We start from the raw sequence: 17,041 nt of genomic DNA on the forward strand, positions 1-17,041 counted from the left end.
AGGCAATAAATAAAGGTTAATTATTACTATTATCATTATCTTTATTACTCCCTTGGCAGCTCCAGAGCCTATCCCTAAGCCCCTCCCAAGCCATGTGAGAGGAAAAAGGATGTAGAGAGACTCCCGTCTACCTCTCGAAAGCCCCTTGAGACCAGGCCCCAAACCCAGATGGAAGACGAAGTGACGCTAGCTGGACCAGACCAAGGCTTCAGTCACCAGTTGGTCCCCATGAAGTGACTGGAGACAGAAAGCAGACAAAACAGGAACATGTTCACAGGCCTTGTGTGGGGTTGGAGAGGGGGGCCTGGAGCTTAGGCTAAGGCTTCCTGATGGTGCTATATTCCATGGACTCCTCAGGGTTCCTTCTGGGAACGTGGGTAACGAGGACATCTGTGTTGCTGTAGGTTGGCTCCTGATCCAAAAGCTCCCAAGACAGAGCCGCATAGGAAATGTTCTCCTTCGGAAAGGGGGCCTGTAATAAAGATGCCCAAGGGGTCAGAGAGGCAGGCAGGAGGTTATGCCCATGCACGGAGGAGGCCTTGGATGAGGTGGGGAAACAGAGCCTTCAGGGCTTCTGAAGGCTCCTCCCAGACCCTCCAGCTCCGCCTTCCCTCTGCCAGCTCCCTGAGCTCCAACCACAGCAGAAGACCTTCCCTCGACTCTGAACAAGGGCAGCACCCTTCACAGGGAATTCTAGGTCACGACCTGTCTGGGTTGTGACCCAACCAGCATGAGGGCCATGTCTGATGGGACTCTGCATCCTCCAGTGCCAAGGACTGCTGTAGAGACACGTCCAAAGGCCAAAAGTCTGGGGAGGAGGGAGGTGTGGAGGGGAGCTCCAGAGGCAAGTCTCTCAATGGCTGTGGCTTTGCCCAGCACCCACCCCTCTTCCTCTGTGCCCACATGGGCAGGAGAAAGCCTATCTGGCTCCAAGGCCCACAGCAGCCCCAGGTACACACCATGGTGACATAATTCACTTCCTGCTGGTTTTCCAGGGCAGAGGAGGAGGGCTTTGTGCAGGCCTTCTTCTGGGAGGAGCCGTGGGAGGTTCCGGTTGGCTGTAGGGTCAGGTTTGCATAGCAGAGGTCCCCCTCCAGCGGCTGCATCACCTGGGAGAGGAAGTGGGTCGTCTTCCACAGAGGGTTACGGGGCCAAGCTTCCCTAGGCCCCCCTCTCCCAGCTTCCTCTGCAGCCCCCATGCCTACCCCCTTCCCGCCCTCCCCCCTTCTGTCTGTTTCCAGAATCCCATCCTCCCAGGCTCTGCAGCTGGGCCGTGAGCACAAGGACACAGTTTGTCTGATAGGTTTGGACAACAGCGCTCCGGGGACAATGAGGAAAGAGAGGAAGGCGCGATCTGGTGTCTCTGATCTGACCTCAGAAGCTCTCTTACCTGCTCTGGGGATGGCCCAGCAGCTAAAAGACAAAAACAATCAAAATCAGAAAGCCCGTCTCCAGACTCACAGGGCCCCCGGGTCTGGGGAAGAGAAATCTGGAAGATAAGAGGTGGATACAGCTCCAGACTCAGAGATGTGAGAGCTGGTTCCGATTCTGACTCCTCAGATGACACACTCTGTGACATTGGTCACTACCTCTCCAAGCTGCCCCTTCTCCACCTGAGAAATAAGGAGACCTCGCCAATCTTCCCCACATCGAGGAACTGTCATCAGCTGATCTGGTGGCCCTGCCAGCCCTTGGTGCCCGTGTGGTTAAGTTTCCTGCTGGGCAGTTGCAGGCACATATAACTTCTGCCGGAAGTCCTGCCCGAGATGCCCCCGGGTCTCCACCATCATCCATCATTCGGGAGTCAACTCAAAGTCACGCCTGCCTTCCCAGCTACCCGGGGTGCCGAACCCCTCCCTCCCCAGCTCCATGGCCCTTGATTTAGGTCTGTCTCGTCTCCTGTGATCCACCCAATTCCAGTTAGTCTTCGAGTGGGCCAGGGGCTGCTGGGCAGCTGAGCCCATCCCTTCCTTGCATTTCCAGTTGCTTGGCTGTGCCTGGTACCCAGCATGGTGCCCCATGCAGGCTGCCCTCTGAGTGGGGTGCAGGAGCTAGGTCAGAACCTTATGGACCAGCTTTCAGTGCTGGTGGTTCCTATTTCTCTCTGCCCCTTGGCCTCTACCCTTGATTCTCCCCCCAACCCCACCCCACCCCCATTAGAGGCAACAAAGAAACAGGTTCTTTTCTCCTGGTTCTTAGTTTCAAAAGCCTAGATACTCAGGAGCACAGAAACTTAGAACTTAGGCCCCAGACATACATCTAGGAGAAAAGCAGTGCCCCCCGCCCCTCGCCCTTGACTACAAGAGTCCCCCGGCTGTGGCAGGAGTGGGGGGACTGGAGAGCACCCCAGGAGACCTCGGGTCCTGTGGGTTCTGAGAGGGGAGGGGTGTATTTACCCTGAGAACGTGGAGGCAGAACCAGCCATCGGCTCCCCCCATCCCGCCCCCCGCCCAGCCCCAGCTCAGCACCAGCGGCTGAATCTGATCACCTTTCTTCTGCTGCTTCATCATTCTCAAAGCCAAGAGTGAGGCCGCCACCAGAAGAAGCAGCAACATGGCAAAGATGAGGGGAAGCAGGATGCTGAGGTTAATGGAGTCAGCACTGGAAACAACAGAAAGACACCATGCACCCCGGCCTGCCTCCTGCTTCTGGGCCTTGTCCCAGCTGCCTGGAAGCCAGGAAGGCCAACACCTTTTGACCTGGAGGCCTGTGATTTCCAGCCTGGGACTCCCACTCCTGAGTACCCTCAGAGATGGTAAAAAAATTAAAAAAAAAAAATTTAAGGAGAGGAGGGTTCCACAGGGTTTCAGTGGGTCCAGACACCTAATGGAAACTATATGGCAATGAGCTCTGGAAAGGTCTCCCTGCTTCTATGCTTGTCCTGCTGTACTGGATCAAATAGTGTCCCCCACCCCCACAATTCATGTTCATTCCCAACCTGTGAAGGTGACCTATTTGGAAATAAGATCTTTGCAGATGTAATCAAGTCTAAATGAGGTCATACTGGATTAGGATGGGCCCTCATCCAATGGCTGGTGTCCTTACAAAAGGGAAATCTAGCCATACAGAGGTATGCACAGGAAGGCCCTGTGACAACAGAGGCAGAAATTGGGTTAATACTCCCACAAGCCAAGGAGCCCCCCAGATGGCTGGCAAACACCAGAAGCTGGGAGATTGGCATGGGACCGCTTCTCCCTTTGAGCCCCAAGAAGAGGCTAACCCTCAGACACCTTGATCTCATCCTTCTGGCCTCCAGAGCAGTGGGAAAATAAATGTCTGTTGTTTCAGTGGCCCAGGATATGGTGCTTTGTCATGGCATCCTGAGCAAACTCATACAAAGACTATCTCTTATTTGTCACTAGTCACAGAATTTGTAGAATGAATTCATTCTACATGAGTGGGGCGGGGAGAGAGAGGGGGAGGGAGGGAGAGAGAATCCCAAGCCGACCCCATGCTGTCAGCTCAGAGCCCGATGCAGGGCTTGATCTCACGAACTACGGGATCATGACCTGAACAGAAACCAAGAATCAGACACTTAACCACTCAGGCGCCCTGTTAGCTATTACTTATTAAAAGAAGGTTAGTAGAAAGAAACTTTTGAAACAGAAGGCAAATGGGAGAGAGAAAAAGAAGGGATTCCAGGCGAGAGTAGACAGATTGGAGACCTCCCATTCGGATTCTACAGGAAGGCCGGGCAAAAGGAGATCAGCCTATCTAGAAACAAGGTCAAGAGGGCATAGGAGGAATTGGAAAGAGGCCTCTCAACTTCTAGAAAGCCACTTTGGCTGCACTGGCCAGGCAGGCTACTAAGAAGCATGAGAGAGACTGTTTCTTCCTCTATAAAATGGGAACATGTGTATCTGCCTACTCCTCGTGAGTAGGGTCAAAGAATTAAGAGACAATGGAGAAGAAAGCCTTCTGTGAGCTGTCAGGTGCTCCTGAGATGGGACAAATCATCAATACCACTGTTCTTGCCATAACGGTAATTAGGGGAACCCTAGGACTGCAAAGGGTACCCCCCCATTGGAGGAGTTCAAACCAAGCAGACCACAGGAAACAGCACACCAGAACTGGCTTACCTGCCATCGTAGTGGTGGCTGGTCATAGTCGGGGGGCCTTTGGTCTCTGCTGGCGTTGTGGACATGTGGGCATTTGAGCTGGTGGTTGACACTGTAGTTGGTGCTAGGCATAGACCAGATTATACACTATTCAGCCTGCTAACCTGCCCACAGCCCTGCACATGGCTCTGAGCCCAGGGGGAGCCTGGAGCTGGGCCATGGGAAGGGAAGGGCCTATAGCCTAGACCGCTCTTTTCTCCCTGACCCCTAGGATACTCAGCCTCAGAGGCAGGCAGGACTGGGTACAGGTCCAGGGAGGATGTTGAGCAGGCCCTGGAAGGATTAGAGGGGGCCTAGTGTTACCTCAGGACAAAGGCAGCTGGAATTCAGCTGGACTTTAAACATTCACACTGCCTATGACAAGGCCTTTGCCAATGCCTTCCCCAATCTTATTTATTCAAAAAGGACAGGAGCAGAATTAAACAGCTTTTTCACTGTGGAAGCCATTCTGAACCTCAGGAATCAACTACACCACCACGACTATGCTGGGGCCCTTCCCCCTGAGAGTGGCACGGAACAGAGCAGGGGAATAGCCACTATGAAGTCCCGGCCCTAAACTCCAGAAAGAGCAGGGACTCAGGGTACCAGAAGTCCAGGGAAGCATTGGCAGGAATTGGGGTCTCTGGGTCCCCTGGAAGGAGGTCCCTTTGTCCTATGGGCTGAAACTGGGACCATCACCTTGATCTCTGTTAGCAATAGACTCAGGCACGGAGCCATGCAGAGAAACACATGCCCAGACAAGCTCAATCCCACCCTGGAGGAGAAGCTGGGAGCCAAGAGAGCATCTAAGAGAAGCCCTGTCCCTCTCAACCCCAAGGGGTCAGTCGGGTTCTCAGAGAGCTCAGGACTCAACCACCCTGTGTGACAGTTCACTCTGAGTGACACTGAAGTCACTGGAGAGGAACCTTAGAGCCCAGGACAGAGTGGGCCCTGAAGGCACACAGCCACACTTACACATACTCTTACCTGGGTGGACGGTCACTTTGACTTTGACCCCAAGGTCAATTCCATATCTCTCAATCCCACACCAGTAAATATTTGCATCAGTTTGCTTGAGCTTCTCCATGGTCACAGTGAAAATGAGGTTTTTCTGATTGTCCTTGATGGACACATTTTTTGTCTGTACCTCCTGCTCTGACCCATTGGTTTTAACAAGGATATGGCAGTTTCCCCAGTTGGCTCCTCGACACCACCACTTTTTGCTGTTTTTCCACGTTTGTACATAGTGACACTGCACCGTCAGTGAGCCCCCCACCAGGCCTCTGACTGCTTCTGGACCCGAGATATCAGATGAGCCTGGAAAACACAAATCCATGTGCCTGTCACCACCCCATCTCACCTCCTGAGGAAGAGCCACAGCCTCCTGCATCACAAATGATTCCAATAAACCCAAGGACCTCATGAGTTGAATAACAGTCAAAGAAGGAATAGACCTTCCACAACACAGATCTTTGTCCTTCAAAACTCCACTGGGTCAAATCCATCATAGAAATCACCTAAGAGCACAACTACAGATCTCAAAGAATCAAAAATGTCAACACTGAGCAATGACAGCTTCCTATAGTCCACCCCACCCCCTTCCCGTGGCCAAAGTCATCTGGAGAGCAAATGACTGAACGAAAGCAAGACCCCAGTACATTTTGGCCCACTCTCCTCATGCAAGATGTGGGCTCTGTGGCTTCAGACCTTTTAATTTTTCTAGAGTAACCAGGAATCTGGATTTTATATGGAACCTCTCCATTTTAAAACACTGGCTTGGGGCGCCTGAGTGGCTCAGTCAGTTAAGCATCCGACTCTTAATTTTGGCTCAGGTCATGATTTCACAGTTCACGAGTCCAAGCCCTGTGTCAGGCTCTGTGCTGACAGTTCAGAGCCTGGAGCCTGCTTCAGATTCTGTGTCTCCCTCTCTTTCTGCCCCTCTCCACTCGCACTCTGTCTCTGTCTCTCTCTCAAAAATAAATACAAATTAAAATTTTTTTTAAAATAAAAATGGAGATATAATTCACATATCATGAATTTTACTCTTAATTTTTTTTGAGTGAAGGGGGAGAGAGAGAGAGAGAGAGAGAGAGAGAGAGAGAAAGAAGCAGGGCTTACCCAAAGCTGGGCTCGTGCTCACCCGACGTGGGGCTCAATCTCACAAACTGTGAAATCGTGACCTGAGCCAAAGTCAGATCTTAACCAACTGAGCCACCCAGGCACCCTTTACTCTTAATTTTAAATCATCTACTCTGGTGTTTTGGGGATATTCACAGAGCTTTGCAACCATCACCTCTAATTCCAGAACATTTTCATCACCTCAGAAGAAACACTGTACCTGGTATTTGCTCCTTTGGTAGAACTAGTCTACATTCTGTCTATAGACTTCTCTACTCTGAAGTCCACATTTCGTATAAATGTAGTCATACAATGTATGGCCTTTTGTGTCTGGCTTTTTTCACTTAGTGTAATGTTTTTAAGGCTCGTCCATGGTATAGCCTATGCAGGCACTTCATTCCATGGTAGGGATAGGCCACACAGTGTTTATCTGTTCATCAATTGATGACACTTGGGTTGTTTTCCCTTTTGGGCTATTATGAATAATGCTGCTGTGAACATTGATGTACTATTGGTATTTGCCTAGAGATAGGTTTTCAACTCTCTGGAGTATAATGTACCATAGGAGATTTAAAAAAAAAAAAAAAAAGTGGGGAAGGGGACAGTTTTGCACAAGTGTTGCTGGACCCTTTCACCTCTCCACATGCTCCAAGTAGGTAAAGATAGGGAGACTAAGAAGGTCAACACAAAATAGCAAATCACTTCTTAAACTAGAGGAAATTAGAAGTCTTTATAAAATCTCTGAATGAAAAGGGGAGCCTGGGTGGCTCAGTCAGTGAAACATCCAACTTCAGGTCAGGCCATGATCTCCCGGTTCGGGGGTTTGAACCAAGCGTCGGGCTCTGTGCTGATGGCTCAGAGCCTGGAGCCTGCTTCAGATCCTGTGTCTCCTCTCTCTGCCCCTACCCCGCTGGTGCTCTGACTCTCAAAAATAAATACATGTTTAAAAAAAAGGAAAAATTTCTGAATGAAAGGGGGCACTTTGTAAATTAAAAAATTAAATTTTCATCACAGAGGAGTCAGTAAATTTGACCACATATTAAAAAATGTAACACTTGGACATACCAGAAAACAGACTGAATGGAGGCAAAGAACACACTGCAAGAAATATTTGAAACAAATAATGTAGAAAAGGATTAAGTCATTTTTTTAAAAGAATATATAGGGGTGCTTGGGTGGCTCAGTCAGTTGAGCATCCAACTCTTGATTTCAACTCGGGTCATGATCCCAGGATTGTGAGTTCGAGACCCACATCGGGCTATCTGCTGTAAGCACAGAGCCCGCTCTGGATCCTCTGTCCCTCTCTTTCTGTCTCAAAACTAAGTAAACATTATAAAAAAAATTGATAAGGGGCAAGAAAAGGCAAGTCACAAAGAGGAAATTCAAATGGATAGTAAAATTGGAAATGTTCAATTAAAATATCTAGCAAATGAAAACTTTTTTTTTTTTGCAAATGAAAACATTTTAAAGTGATGTCATTTTCATATATAAAATCAACCAAGTTTTTGTGACTACTATGTTGCTGACATGGGTGATGTGGAATGGCTATTCAGACACTCAGAGAAGCTGCTGGGAGGTATGTCACCAGTTCAACCATTACAGAAAGTAATATGGCAATTATGTAGCAAAATAATCATGCCCTTTGCTCCAGTGATTATATGTCTAGGATTTGACAGAGAAGCTAACAAAAATATATGCGCCAAGGGATGCCTGGGTGGCTCAGTCAGTGGAGCATCCAACTCTTGATTTCAGCTCAGGTCATGATCCCAGGGTCATGGGCTTGAGCCTCACATTGGGCTTGGAGTGTACTTAAGATTCTCTCTCTCTCTCCCTCTTCCCATCTTTTCTGCTTGCTTGCTCTCTCTGTAAAATTAAATTTAAAAATTTGGGGGGCACATGGGTGGTTCAGTCGGTTAGGTGTCCGACTCTTGGTTTCAGCCTAGATCGTGAACTCGAGGTTTGTGAGTTGGAGCCCCATGTCAGGCTCTGTGCTGACAGTGCAGAACCTGCTTGGAATGTTCTCTCTCCCTGTCTCTCTGCCCCTCCCCCACTCGCTCTCTCTGTCTCTCTCTCAAAATAAATAAACTTAAAAATATTTTATTAAAAAATTTTTTTAAATTTATGCACCAAGATTCATTACGTAATTATTTAAATAGCAAAAATAAAGGAAACATGGTTAACATCCACCAACTGGGAAAATAAATATTCAATAAAATGTAATGCAGACACTGATAATTTGCTTAGAAATACTGTTAACTGTGTGGAAAATCCTCCTACGAAATTAAAATGGATTTTTAAATCTCATATACAGTATAATCTCAACTAACTTTTTAAATATGCACAGAAAAAAAAGATTGAAGGGAAATAAGTTAAAATGTTAAATTAACAATGGATTGGAGAGCCTGGGTGGCTCAGTAGGTTAAGCGTCCGGCTTCAACACAGATCTTGCGGTTCGTGGGTTCAAGCCCCACATCGAGCTCTGTGCTGACAGCTTAGAGCCTGGAACCTGCTTTGCATTCTGTGTCTCCCTCTCTCTCTGCCCCTCCCCTGCTTGCCCTCTGTCTCTCTCTCAAAAAATAAATAAATATTTTTTAAAAATTAGCATTGGGTTGCCTTGGGCATTAAGATCAGGGATATAGGTTTTTTTATTTTTCCTAATTCTTCTTTTTTTTTCTGTACTTCCCCAAGTATCCACAATGAGCATTTATTACTTTCAAAATGATTGGGAAAAAAATAATGCCTGGACAGGGCTGTTTCATGGCATGGTAAGCAGAATAATGGCTCCCAAAGGGTGTCTACATCCTAATCTCCAGAGCCTGTAAAATATGTTCAATCTCACGTGACAAAAGGGGACTTTGTAGATGTGATTAAATAAAGGATCTTGTGATGGAGAGATTATACTGGAGTATCTGGGTGGGCCCAAATCATCACAAAGATCTGTATCAGAGGGGGCGCCTGGGTGGCTCAGTCAGTTAAGCGTCCAACTCCGGCTCAGGTCATGATCTCGCAGTTTCTGGGCTCGAGCCTGCGTCAGGCTCTATGCTGACAGCTCTGAGCCTGGAGCCCGCTGCGGATTCCCTGTCTCTCTGTCTCTGTCTCTCTCTCTCTCTTCCCCTCCCCCACTCATGCGCGCGCTCCCTCTCTCAAAAGTAACTAAACATTAAAATTTTTTTTTAAAAAAAGCTCCCTATCAGAGGGAAGCAGGAGGGTCAGGGCCAGAGGAGAAGGGACATTGAAGACTGATGTGGGGCCACACACCAAAGACACAGCAGCCTCTGGAAAAGTCAAGGAATCTGATTCCCTCCCAAAGCCACCCGAAAGAATGCAGCCCCGTTGACCTTTTTAGACTCTGACTTCCAGACTCTAACACTATAAATCTGTGTTGTTTTAAGTCACTAAGTTTGCAGTAATTTATGTAGCAGCCTTAGGAAACTAATAAGGTGGCATTAGCCTATCTCACCTGAGCACTGGTGTTGGACCTGACTCTTGAACTGTCTGTTCCACTTGCTTCTTAGAACCGTATGTCCTGGCGCCCCCTCCCCACCAACCTCGGCAGAGCTCCCGCCCTGCTGTCTGAAGCCTCCCGACGCAGAAGGCACCCCTGAGGCCCACGGAGCAGCATCCTCAGCAGACATGGTTACTCACAGACTAGCTGATGGGGAGTAGTCCCAGATGAGGAAGAAGCTGGGCCCCAGAGGGAAGTGACAGCTTCACCATCAGTGAGTGACAGGACTGGACCCCTACGCCCACACAGCACAGGACATCAGCCAGTCTCCACTCTGGGCCCCACACACCTGAGTCTTGTCCACTGTCTGCCACCACTCATGGCAAGGCTGAAGTTGGACAAAAGGGCTGACTTTTCTCTGAAGATATAGGGTAATTAAAAATCCCTTCCTTTCTCATAGAAAGTAGTCTGCAAAGTCCAATGGGATACCCTGCTTCGTAGTTGTTTCTTGTATGCCTTTAGAACAATAAACTATTTTTTTAATGATTTTTTTTTTTTGAGAGAGAAAGAGAGAGAGAGCAGGGGAGGGGCAGAGAGAGGGAAACAGAGAATCCCAAGCAGGCTCCACCCTGTCAGGGCAGAGCCAGATGCGGGCTCATGAACGCAAGATCATGACCCGAGGGGAAGTCGGACGCCTAACCCACTGAGCCACCCCGGGCGCCCCAACAATAAACTCTTCAGAAATGGGAAGTGGTGAGGGGTAAAACAGTAGCTTGTTATGGCGAGTTCCGTGGGAGAGGCTGGTGAAGGGGGCAAAGCTTCACAGCGCCCACCTGGTGGCTGCTTGGCACCCAGCTGTGCCTGCTGGCTTCCAACCACTGTTCCCACTCTGCCTTGGTCACACGCACCCAAGCGCGTGCACGTGCGTGCACACGCGCACCAGCCCTACTCTCACATCTGCTCACCAACCTCCCCTGTTTCCAGATGTCGGGGAGAGAAAGAAGCAGTCTTTTATGCACATTCGCTGCCCTGCTGATTTGCCTCCTAAGGGCGCATCCAACGTGGGCCTTCTCCATTCCTACGACCCACCCCCGGCTCTGCCTTTACCAGCCTTGTGGTCCTGGACGCGTCACGTTCCTCCCCCACGATTCTTCTGCCAGACAGAATGATAGCCTCCCAATCTGCCCCGCGGCGCTGTTGTGAAGCACATGACCAAGCCACATGACCCGTCTGCTCCTCAGACCTGCCCAGGCCAGACTCAAGTCCCTATCACAGACTTCAAGCTTGCTGTTCCCTGTGCCTGAAAAGCTGCTGCCCCCCCGCCCCCATCCCTCTCGTCCGCCAGGCGTCTGCTCAGCCGTCTTTTCGCAGAGGCTCCTTGCAGCCCATCTACAGCACCACCTCCCCCCTCTCCGAGTCTCTCTGCGCCGGGTCACCTAGCTCGGCTCTCCCCTGAGCACACACCGCTTCTTGGAGGCATCATTTTCATTTCTCCGATTGATGGAACGGATGATCAAATTCAGCCATGAAAAAGAATCACAAGTCACAAAGGGCCCTCCGCTTGCCGTGAGCACCCGTTAGAGCCTCAGATGCACACAATGCCTCAGGCTACCCGGAGATTTTCCTCGTGAGATCTACTGCTCCCGATTCTTCCCTCTGCTCCTCGACAGGCGGTTCAGCTCCTATACAATTCACTCTTTTCAAGGGTACCACTCAGCGGTTCTTGGGGCATTCACAGAGCTGTGCTACCATTGCCACATCTAATTCCAGGGCATTTTTATCATCCCAAAAAGAAACCCCTTACTCTTACCACACACACTCCCTTCCTCCTCCCCCTGCCCAGCCCCTGGCAGCCACTAATCTCCTTTCTGTCTCTATGAATTTAGGTATTTTGGAAATTCCGTAGGAATGGAATCAGATAATATATGGCCTTTTGCATCTGGATTCTTTCACTTAGCCTGATGTTTTCAAGGTTCATCTGTGTTATAGCGTGTATCAGTATTCATTTGTTTTTATGGCCAAATAATGTTCCATTGTACGGGTATGACACGTTTTATTTATTCATCCATCAGTTGGTATACATTTAGGTCGTTTCCAGCTTTTAACGATTATGAATAATGTTGCCATGAACATTTGCATTTGTATACACCCGGGACGGAATTGCTGGGTCATGTGGCAACCACATGTTTAACATTTTGAGGACTGTCACATTGTTTTCCAAAGTAGCTGCACCATTTTACATTCTCATGGGCAATGTATGTGCTCTCCAATTAATGTGAAGAGTATCGAATGTTCAGTTCTATGAAAAAGAAATATGGAGGGTGGGGTACAGCAATCATATTTACCCCCTCCATGGGCTACATTCAGTCTCTCAACTAATAGTTACTATTTTTCTGATCTGTAGATGGTATGGTTTCAGGCCCAAAAATCTCTGCCTTCCTGAAGTTTGTTTTCTCAAGGTGGGGGAAGGAAGAGTCAAACAGTGGAGAAAGATAATGCAAGGGAATTGCAATTTTAATGAGGTTTGTTATTAATGAAGGCTTCAGTGAGAATCAAAGACATGCAGGGTGCGAGGGACTGGAGCCTGAGGCTATCTGAGGAAGAGCATTCTGGGCAGAGAGAACCGCAAGTGCAAAGGCCCTGAGGCAGCAGTGTACCTAGCACATTCAAAGAACATCTAAGAGGCTGGTGCAGCTGCAGTGGGTTGAGCCGAGGGAGCAGAGTAGAAACAGAGATTGGGGAGGTGGGGAGGTGAGAGAACCAGGGGCTGCACCGTGTAGCTTCTGGAAGGTCTCTATATTTTTACTCTGAGTAGGATGGAAGGTCATTGGAGGGTCTCAACCAAAGGAAAGACAGGATCAGGCTTGCATTTGCCAAGGATCATTATAGGATAGGACGGAAGAGATGTGTGAACCCCGGGTTTCGCCCCAGCACCTAGAAAAGATGGAATTTGCCAAACATAAAGATGGGAGAGAAAGGAATTCGAGGGGGGAAAATATGCTCAGGTCACATTTGAAATGTCAACATGTTAGTGAAGATGTGGAATGGGCAGTTGATTAAAAGATTCTGGGGTCCAGGGTGATGTATGCTAGCAATACAAAATTGGGCGTCATCGGGGTAGAGGTGGTATTTAAGTCAAGAGAGGAGAGGCAGGGGCTCCCGAGAGAGAGGCCCAACACCGAGCCCTCTGGCCACAGCATTTCCATGTCAAGAAAACCCCCATCATTTTCTTTTCTTTTTTTTTTTTTTTTTAGTGTTTACTTATTTTTGAGAAGGAGAGACAGCGCTTGAGCGGGGGCGGGGCAGAGAGAGAGGGAAACACAGAATCCGAAGCCGGCTCCAGGCTCCGAGCTGTCAGCACAGAGCCCCCGATGTGGGGCTGGAACTCACAAACCATGAGGTCATGACCTGAGCCGAAGTTGGACACTTAACCGACTGAGCCAACCAGGTGCCCCCACCCTTAATTTTTAATCAAAATGTTATCCATCAATTTACAGTTTCCTTCCGCCCTCCGACTCAGCCCCTCAGTAACTTCTGCTGTTTCCTTCTACCCGAAATGCCTAGAACCACCTCTCCCTCCCTGTCTGGCCAACGCCCTGCTTTCCTTCCTCCAAAGCCCCCTCCACTCTCCCTTCTTTCCTCCCCCATAACACATTCTCAAAGGTGAAAGTCCAGGAGCAAGCATTCGCCGGCTCTCCCGAGCCACCAGGGCCCCTCTGCTTCTCTGGGACCAGAGGGTCCCATCAGTCTGTGCATCTGGAATTATCAGCCCCCGGGTGGTCAGGAATTATGCCTTTTCTGCCTTGTGCGGGGTTCCTTTATGAAGGCACCCTTGACATTTCCACACTGGCAACAGTGGGCACCAAAACCCTGGGAGAGGAATAGAGTAGATGACACACACAGACTCACTACTTGGAGAATCTCCTTAGAATGGAGCCTGCTTCTCAGCGGGACCCCTTGCTGGGCCCCCTTCTTCCTGCCCCAGAAGCTCCTCTCTAGCACAGACCCGGGCCCCGCTCACCTGCAAGCTGGAAAAGGAAGAGGAAGAACAGGAACCCGTGCATCTTGTCTTTGCCCGGGCCCCCCTTGGTGGAGCCAGTCAGCTCCGACTCAGCTCCCGCATCTTCCAACCCTTCTGCTTTCTCTCGTTCTTGCACTTCCTCCTTTGGCCACTTCCCACCAGTGAATAAGCAAAAAGCAGAAGGACGTAGAATAGGTGAGATCTCAAGGCAACGAGCAATGAAACAAGTCACAGTGATCATAAGCAAGCTTTTGAGAAATACCTTCCTGTCTGCAACCATGATGGGGTCTCTAAAAAGAGGACTCAGCCACTCCTTCTAGGCCTTGCGGAAATTTGCAGACCTGGACCCCACGGGTCGGGCTGGTTCTTACCCAATGCTTCTCCTCTGGCGAGAAGACTGGGCGGAGGGAACGCAGCTCCATCCCGGAGGCCTTGGAGAGCCAAGGCTGAGGGATACAATGCCAGAAACATGGAATTTCAGATGCACCCTTGGGAGCCCAGGAGCTCAGCTGTGGGGGAGGTTGGGCCAAAGCCCAAAAGCCAGAGGAGAAATTCTAGACCAGAGATTGGAATGAGGGGGTGGAGGGTATCAAACCCCAGACTTCAAAGAAAAGGGTTCAAAGAGTAGGGGGATGTGAGCAGGGAACTCACGTCCGATGGGCAAGAGGGGCCTCTGTCCTCAGAACATACTGGAAACTCTCTGCTGTGCCCCAGACCAACAAGTGAGAGCTTGTGGATATTGATACCAGCCTGACCCCTCCAGACACTTGTCAGTTCTACCAGGGGCTCCTTCCTGAAGAAAATGGCTCATTGCTCATGGCTATTACCCCCTCGCTCCACACCCCCCACCTTACAATAACGACCTGTGGAAGTAGGAAAAAGGGCAACACCAGCTTTGCCTGCCTTACTCCTTCTTCCTGACAATTTTATGTCCGTCCCCCATCCTCCCCATCAGGATCCCAGCAGGCCCTGGGGTGGAGCCCAGATGCTAGGAACCCATAGGGCCCTTTCTCGTACCCCTGCTCCCGGAGCCACTTTTGCTCTGTGTCACGCATACCCTGTGACATCTTGAGAAGCGAGGGAGTCCCAAGGAGGGACGTAAGCCCCTCTCACCCTGATCAGGAAGGAGCAGGTATGCAGGAGGCTTGTTTGCGTAGAAAAATACTCCAGCTGATAAGCCGAGCTTTTCCAGGATGTGGCCAGAGACAGCCTTTCACTTTACATATCTCCAAACTAAGATCAACAATCCCGAGTGAGGGCTCGGGTCAGCCCTCTGTCCCCACTGCTCGACAAGCCCGTCCTCTGCCCAGGACACTGTATGGTTATGCTGAGAGACATTGGCCTCTGCAAACACGGACACTATTCGTCTTCCAGGGGAAATGACTGAGGAATTAAGCAAGTTGGGCCAGTCCTGGAAAACAGGGGGGCAGACGTTTGGAGAGTTGTGGGTAACCTTTCCTTTCTTGGGCATATTCGGTAAGGAGTGACCAGCACCTGAGGTCCTCCAAATTCTGCCTGCGGCCTGGCCCTGGCTCCTGGGACCAGCTTATCCAAGAAGGATTCCCTTTTGCATCAAGAACAAAGGAGCACCTGGGTGGCTCAGTCGGTTGAGCAGCCGACTTCGGCTCAGGTCATGATCTCGTGGTTTGTGGGTTAGAGTCCCGCATCGGGCTCTGTGCTGACACCTCGGAGCCCGGAGCCTGCTTCGGGTTCTGGGTCTCCCTCTCTCTCTGCCCCTCCTCCCACTCACGCTCCATCTCTCTCCCCTTCAAAAATAAATAAACATTAAAAAAAAATTTAAGAACAGAGAATTATCTTTGAGTGTCTCTGAGTGGTGGCAAGACTGCTCCTCTAAACAAATGTCTCTGGGGACTCCAGGAAAGTCAGACTGTTCTGGGGACCCTGCATCCTCAAAGAGATACTGGAGGCCCTAGTCCCAGCTTGGCCATTGACTTCGGCATGAGTCAGTTCCCTCCGCGGGCTTCCACGTTCCCATCTATGAAAGAAAGGATTGGGTAGATCATCTGAGGCTCCCTTGCCCTAAAAGTACCTGTGTGTGTGTGTGAGTCTGTGTGTGCGTGTGAATGCACACATGCACATGCATGAATACGAGTGCTTGTGGATGCGTGGGTGTGTGTGCATGCATGGATGAACACATGTGTGATGCATCCGTGTTTATACGTAGGCATGTGTGGGAGCTATATATACATACATGTATTGTGCTGTTTGTGCTGCGTGTGCACACGTGTGTGTTATAGATGTGTACACACTGTGTGTGCCATGGTAATTGGTGTGAACACATGGATGCATGTGGATGTGTGTGGATGTGATGCGCGTGTATGTTGATGCCTTTGTTGGGTTCTCCGGGTTATAAGGAACAGAGATTTGCTCAAGCTATTTCTCTCAGTCACTGTGGACTCGCAAACTGCGGTATTTTCAGAACCCAAACTATTCATTGGTGGAGGAGGTCCTGGACTGAAAGAACTGGTCTTGTTGGGTCTCTCCCACTCTGGATTAGAAGATCCCTGAGAGCAGTATCCCCAGTGGCTAAAAGCACATTTGGCACGTAATACATGCTCAATAAATAATTGTTGGAAAACGAAGAAACAAATGAACCGTTTTCAGCACGCCGTCATTCTTACCCTGGCCCTGTAAGGTCTGCTAAGGAACTGTGGACTGTCATCAACCATAATTGTTCTCAACCACTGTTCTGAACTCTTTCAGTTCACCTGGGACCCAACCACACCTCATGTTTTCTACCCACTACGTGCTATGCTCCATATCTTATACAGTTATCACATCAGGTCCTCACTACAAATACAGAGGAAAGGCGACGTTACTCTCATTTTTCAAATAAAGAGATCTAAGCTCAGAGAGCAAGTAACTTGTCCAAGTTCACACGCTAGTAATTGGCAAAGCCAGGATTCAACCCTGGGTCTGGCTCGTAAAGAATGCCATCCTGCCTCCTGCTGGATGGGTTGAGAGAAGCCAGCTGCCCCTCGATCCTGTTCAGTGCTCACAATGAAGAGAGAACCTGACAACCAAGAGTTAATAAGACAGCACATCCAAAGGAGTGTGTGTTCATTACAGAAGGAGAATGGAATATAAATGAACACGAAGAATGCATTTGAAATCACTCCTGATCCCCCCATGCAAAGACAACTGTTGGTAAATACATGTACGTGGGGGTGCCCTGGTGGCTCAGTTAGTTAAGTGTCAGACTCTTGATCTCAGCTCAGGTCTTGATCTCAGGGTTGTGAGTTCAAGCCCCACATTGGGTTCTGCACTGGACGTGAAATATATATATATATATATATATATATATATATATATATATATATATCCAGAACCAATGTTTTA

At 49.4% G+C, this 17,041-nt stretch overlaps 2 protein-coding genes across 5 annotated transcripts in view; one reads left to right on the top strand and one right to left on the bottom strand.

Moving 5' to 3' along the window:
* RAB37 (RAB37, member RAS oncogene family) overlaps positions 1 to 17,041 on the top strand; it is a 56,122-nt gene that overhangs the window by 21,862 nt on the left and 17,219 nt on the right. The gene's annotated exons all lie outside the window — the stretch shown is intronic.
* The window catches only part of CD300LF (CD300 molecule like family member f), a 37,244-nt gene continuing 20,223 nt past the window's right edge, over positions 21 to 17,041 (bottom strand). Inside the window, exons 1-8 of one of the 4 annotated variants that reach the window (XM_015086106.3) lie at positions 13,944 to 14,095; positions 13,682 to 13,832; positions 5,085 to 5,414; positions 4,080 to 4,182; positions 2,489 to 2,601; positions 1,391 to 1,413; positions 960 to 1,109; positions 21 to 472 (exon numbers count right to left, since the gene is read on the bottom strand). In XM_015086106.3, the coding sequence (XP_014941592.1) occupies positions 317 to 472; positions 960 to 1,109; positions 1,391 to 1,413; positions 2,489 to 2,601; positions 4,080 to 4,182; positions 5,085 to 5,414; positions 13,682 to 13,832; positions 13,944 to 13,961 (1,044 nt within the window). In that variant the 5' untranslated portion in view covers positions 13,962 to 14,095 and the 3' untranslated portion in view covers positions 21 to 316. Of the gene's footprint in view, positions 473 to 959; positions 1,110 to 1,390; positions 1,414 to 1,439; positions 1,614 to 2,488; positions 2,602 to 4,079; positions 4,183 to 5,084; positions 5,415 to 13,681; positions 14,096 to 17,041 lie in introns of those variants that run through there. The other 3 variants (XM_015086105.3, XM_053212493.1, XM_053212494.1) reach the window with 3 other exon arrangements.

Source organism: Acinonyx jubatus, chromosome E1 (assembly GCF_027475565.1).
Source record: "Acinonyx jubatus isolate Ajub_Pintada_27869175 chromosome E1, VMU_Ajub_asm_v1.0, whole genome shotgun sequence".
In the NCBI taxonomy this organism is placed as follows: domain Eukaryota; kingdom Metazoa; phylum Chordata; class Mammalia; order Carnivora; family Felidae; genus Acinonyx; species Acinonyx jubatus.